The sequence below is a fragment of the Lathyrus oleraceus genome, chromosome 6, assembly GCF_024323335.1.
Source record: "Lathyrus oleraceus cultivar Zhongwan6 chromosome 6, CAAS_Psat_ZW6_1.0, whole genome shotgun sequence".
Classification (NCBI taxonomy): Eukaryota; Viridiplantae; Streptophyta; class Magnoliopsida; order Fabales; family Fabaceae; genus Lathyrus; species Lathyrus oleraceus.
In genome coordinates this window covers 285,725,939-285,731,493 of record NC_066584.1, presented here as the reverse complement: position 1 = coordinate 285,731,493, position 5,555 = coordinate 285,725,939, and the positions used below count along the sequence as shown (strand labels likewise).

At 39.0% G+C, this 5,555-nt stretch overlaps 1 protein-coding gene across 1 annotated transcript; it reads left to right on the top strand.

Moving 5' to 3' along the window:
• Nucleotides 1–269: 269 nt before the first annotated feature.
• LOC127095209 (uncharacterized) lies at nucleotides 270–1,292 on the top strand. The gene has a single exon (XM_051033928.1). The coding sequence runs from the start codon at nucleotides 270–272 to the stop codon at nucleotides 1,290–1,292; it is 1,023 nt and encodes a 340-aa protein (XP_050889885.1).
• Nucleotides 1,293–5,555: the final 4,263 nt, after the last annotated feature.

The following is a 5,555-nucleotide window of genomic DNA, read 5'->3' as shown; positions in this document are numbered from 1 at the left end:
AATGGAATGACAAGGTAATTCATTTATCGTATGGGCTCGTCCAATGGAATGACGAGTTTACTCTTTTAGGGTTTTGGCTCGCCCAATGAATGGACGAGCTAGTACAGCCTAGGGATCATGCTTTCTCTCTCTTCCTATTAAATGAATATCTGCATGTGATTTGTATAGGGGTTGGTTTACTATAAATACCATCAACATCTTCATTCATTCTCACCAATCCAAATCTTCTACATTCATATCTCCTAAATCAAATCAAATATTCCACATCCATGGCTCAAAGAAATTTAATTGTGTCTATCCATTCCGAAGGGTCCCTTTCCACAGATCCAAGTGAGGGATTCTCATTTTGCAATACGAATTTGCATATGTTCAAAATCCACATCAACTTCGACCTTCATCATTTAAAAGACCGTATTGAAAAAAAGTTGCAACGTTATGTTGAAGACATCGTTTATCGTCATCCATTATTTAATGGAGATGATAATACCGTCTTTTACATAATGAAACCCATTGAGACTGACGAAGATGTCAAGTCGATGTTTCAATGTCATGTAACATTATCTCAATTACCCACCATTGAGATATATGTTCGTCTAGTCGAAAATCTTGAAGAACAACCGAGTCACAATGAAGATGTTGAAGAACAACCGACTCACAACGAAAATCTCGATTATCCAACGCAATTTGCACAGTCACACGACTATGGAATGAGTCAAGCCATTGACGAAGAGCCGACTCAAAATAATGAACCTTTCATACCAAATGAAGAGGTGGGCGAGAATAGTGAGGATGATCTTGAGGAGGTTCGATTTGAAGATCTATTTGGTGTTAGCGATTACGATGGCAATGAGGACATATTCGACACACCGACCGTTGCACTAAGAGCGCAACCAATTAGTTTGTACAACCCACTTGTGCACATGCAAAACATAAGTTTGGATGATGTTGAACCAATCTCTGTTTTCAGAAGTTTCATACCAACTCACAATTCTGACGAAATAGAGGAGGACATCAAGTATGAAAATAAGGAAGAGTGTGTTATGGCGTTGCAACAATGGCATATAAAACGTAGTCTAGATTTTTCTGTGGTTAAATCTGAAAATGTATGTTTTGTCATCAAATGTAGAAATTCAACATGCAATTTCAAATGCAGGGTCTCTTTGCGTAAGGGCAACTCAAGGTGGAGAGTTGGTAAGTCTGGTGGGCCTCATACGTGCACAACCACTTCCATGTCACAAGACCATACAAAACTCAGTTCAGAAATGATTAGTAAGAGTGTAACACCCTTCTAAAATACCCCAATAATTAATTAAAACAACATATAAATCAGAGTAGATATGCAATTTAAGGGTGTCACACTTGACACTTCACACCATTCACCAAAATAGTTTGTCATGCTCATTTATTAATCAAAGTAAAATATTGCACAATTCGCAGCGGAGTATAAAATCTGACAACATGCAAATCCATGTAACACATTACATGTAAAGTTGTTCAACAACCAAATGAAAACAAGTAAAACATCTCATCCCGATGTTACATCTACCAGAGCATGACTCACTAATGAACTACACTAGACTCCAATCACTAGCTTCTACTCAATCACTGCTCGTTACCTAAAAACATAGTTGTAAGGGTGAGTTCCTCAATCGATATAATAAGCATTATAAAATATCATGTAATTCTAAGTAAATTAACACATTTCATCACCCTAATCAGATCACACATTCAGTAACGGCAACACCAACTCATAATCACAATCATATTCGACACAAACACAAAACACACGTATAATATTGGAATACATCCATTCATATTATACGCCATACATACATTATGCAATGAGACTCCATGCATGCGGTACCGACTATTCGTGAACATATAGTTCAACCTCACCGATCAAATCCAGATACGGCTACCAAGCTCACTAGTCCCACTCATTTGAGACCTAGTGACTCACATCACTAATTCCTCACCATGGGAATTAGCTACCACCCCAAGGGCTATGCTATGCACGCTAAATCACCTAGCATGCAAACATCAACAACAATCCACAATAACTCATCACTAATTCCTCACCATGGGAATTAGCTACCACCATAAAGGCCATAATATACACGCTAAATCACCTAGCATGCAACCATCAACAATCCACAATGGACATATGCTCACACTCTAAGCCATAAACAGTCCATTCACAATAGCATACATAATAGATATATTCACAACATTATGCACACCATCATACATCATCAATACAATTATCACAGAATTATATTATGTCATGCCACATAATCAATCACAGTATTAGCACACTCTACTAATACCTACACTGCTCAAAACAACGGGAAATGATCCCTACTATATCATACACCAATATAGGCCAATCATCAATTGTTCACAATATTTAAAATATCAGTTTTTCTACTTTTCAAACAGTGTTAACCGGTTAACACCCTGGGTTAACCGGTTAACGCAACACAAAACACGCTTTCTGACAATTTATAACAGTGTTAACCGGTTCACACCCTGGGTTAACCGGTTAACGCAAGACAGACAGCAATTTTTCATAATTCATAACAGTGTTAACCGGTTAACACCCTGGGTTAACCGGTTAACGCAAGACAGAAAGCTGTTCCTGCGCTAACACGAAGCAGAATGCAGAATTCTCCGCATTTTCCGCCGTTGGAGGACTTCCGGACCTCCGATTCCAATTCCGTAAAAAGCTACATGTTCGGAAAATCACAACTCACCCAAATATAGATTCAATTACAGCTTTAACATAACTTATTCATCACAATTTTTCAGCACTCATCATCCCAATTAGGGTCAATTCAACGGCTTATTACTACCCATTACATGTTAACCCATAATACCCATTAAACGACGATAAACCCCCCTTACCTGAGTTAATCCGGCAATCCTTAGCTTCAAGCTCTTCCTTCTTCAACCTTCTTCTCTTGCTCTTCCTCTTTGCCCTTTTCTCACTTTTCAGCCGCTTCTCTGTTTTCACGTGAAAACCCTTTTTACCAAATGGAACTCTTTGTATATATTCCAACTTTATTATTCCAATAATAATAATCCAATAATATATTCCAATTATTTAATTAAATTAATAAATATATTATTAACTTAGATTAAATAATTATCTTATTTTTATCGGGGTGTTACAACTCTCCCCCACTAAAAGAGTTTTCGTCCTCGAAAACATACCTCAAGCGAATAACTCTGGATAAGACTCCTTCATCTGACTCTCAAGTTCCCAAGTCACATTGCCACCTGTTGGTCCTCCCCAAGCTACCTTTACCAAGGCAATCTCTTTAACCCGCAACTGCTTCAACTCTCGATCCTCGATCCTCATAGGTGATGTTTCAACAGTCAGGTTATCTCTCACCTGTACATCATCTACTTGGACTACATGCGACGAATCAGGAATGTACCTCCTCAACTGAGACACATGAAAAACCTCATGCAAATTCGCAAGCGACGGCGGTAAAGCGATACGATAGGCTACCTCCCCTATCCTTTCCAAAATCTGATAAGGACCAATAAATCGAGGTGTCAACTTCTTCGACTTCAAAGCTCGACCAACCCCGGTTATCGGAGTAACACGAAGAAACACATGATCTCCCTCTTGAAACTCAAGTGACTTCCTCCTCTTGTCGTGATAACTCTTCTGACGACTCTGTGCAATCCTCATCTTCTCCTGAATCATCTTAATCTTTTCCGTAGTTTGTTGAACAATCTCCGGTCCAACCACAACACTCTCACCGGACTCATACCAACATAAAGGTGTCCGACATCTCCTACCATACAAAGCTTCAAACGGTGCCATACCAATGCTCGAATGAAAACTATTGTTGTAGGTAAACTCAATCAAAGGTAAATAACAATCCCAAGAACCTCCCTTTTCCAAAACACAAGCCCTCAAAAGATCCTCTAGTGACTGAATCGTCCTCTCAGTCTGACCATCAGTCTGCGGATGATATGCAGAACTCAATCTCAGCTTAGTTCCCAAAGCCCTCTGCAAACCTTCCCAGAACTTCGATGTAAATCTAGGATCTCTGTCCGAAACAATACTCGACGGAATACCATGCAAACTTACAATTTTCTCAATATACAACTCAGCTAATCTCTCTAACGGATAATCCATTCTGATCGGAATGAAATGAGCCGATTTTGTCAATCTGTCAACAATCACCCAAATAGCTTCAAAATTCTTAATTGTCCTCGGTAAACCAGAAACAAAATCCATACTGATACTATCCCACTTCCACTCTGGAATAGCCAACGGTTGCATTAGCCCAGACGGCTTCTGATGCTCAATCTTTGACTTCTGACAAGTCAAACAAGAATAAACAAAACTCGCAATTTCTCTTTTCATTCCCGGCCACCAAAATAACTTTTTCAAATCATGATACATCTTCGTAGCCCCAGGATGAATACTCAGGCCACTACGATGTCCTTCCTCGAGAATACTCTTCTTAAGTTCGGTAACATCCGGAATACACACCCGATTACCAAATTTCAAAACACCATTCTCATCAACTCTGAATTCACCACCTTGACCTTGATTCACTAGAGTCAACTTATCAACCAAAAGCACATCGGATTTCTGACCCTCTCTAATCTCATCCAGAATACCACTCGTTAACTTCAACATTCCCAATTTAACACTATTGTGAGTACTTTCACACACCAAACTCAAGTCTCTAAACTGCTCAATTAAATCCAATTCCTTAACCATTAACATAGACATATGCAATGATTTCCGACTCAATGCATCAGCCACTACGTTTGCTTTACCCGGATGGTAATTCAAACCAAAGTCATAATCCTTCAGAAACTCTAACCATCTTCTCTGTCTCATATTCAGCTCTTTCTGATCAAACAAATACTTTAAACTTTTATGGTCACTGAAAACCTCAAATCTTGACCCGTACAAGTAATGCCTCCATAACTTCAGAACAAATACCACAGCTGCCAACTCTAAATCGTGTGTCGGATAGTTCCTCTCATGAACCTTCAGTTATCTCGAAGCATAAGCTACAACCTGCTTATTCTGCATCAAAACACCACCCAATCCCAATAATGAAGCATCACAGTAAACCTCAAATGGTTCCGACGGACTTGGTAATATCAGAATAGGAGCAGTAGTTAACCTTCTCTTTAACTCTTGGAAACCTTCTTCACATTTTGAGTCCCAAACAAACGCTTGCCCATTTCTAGTCAACATCGTCAACGGTAACGCCAACTTAGAAAATCCCTCAATGAATTTCCTATAATAACCTGCAAGTCCAAGAAAACTCCTTATCTCAGAAACTGACTTCGGAGCTTCCCACTGAGATACCGCTTCTATCTTAGAAGGATCAACAACAACACCACCTCTTGAAACCACATGACCAAGAAAACTAACCTCTTCTAACCAAAATTCACACTTAGACAGTTTAGCAAATAACTTCTTTTCTCGTAAAACTCCTAAAACCACTCTTAAATGTTCAGCATGCTCTTCTTCAGATTTCGAATACACCAAAATATCATCAATAAACACCACA

Coding starts and splice junctions, on each gene's coding strand:
- LOC127095209 (XM_051033928.1), top strand. CDS start 270: ATGGCTCAAAGAAATTTAATTGTGTCTATCCATTCCGAAGGGTCCCTT.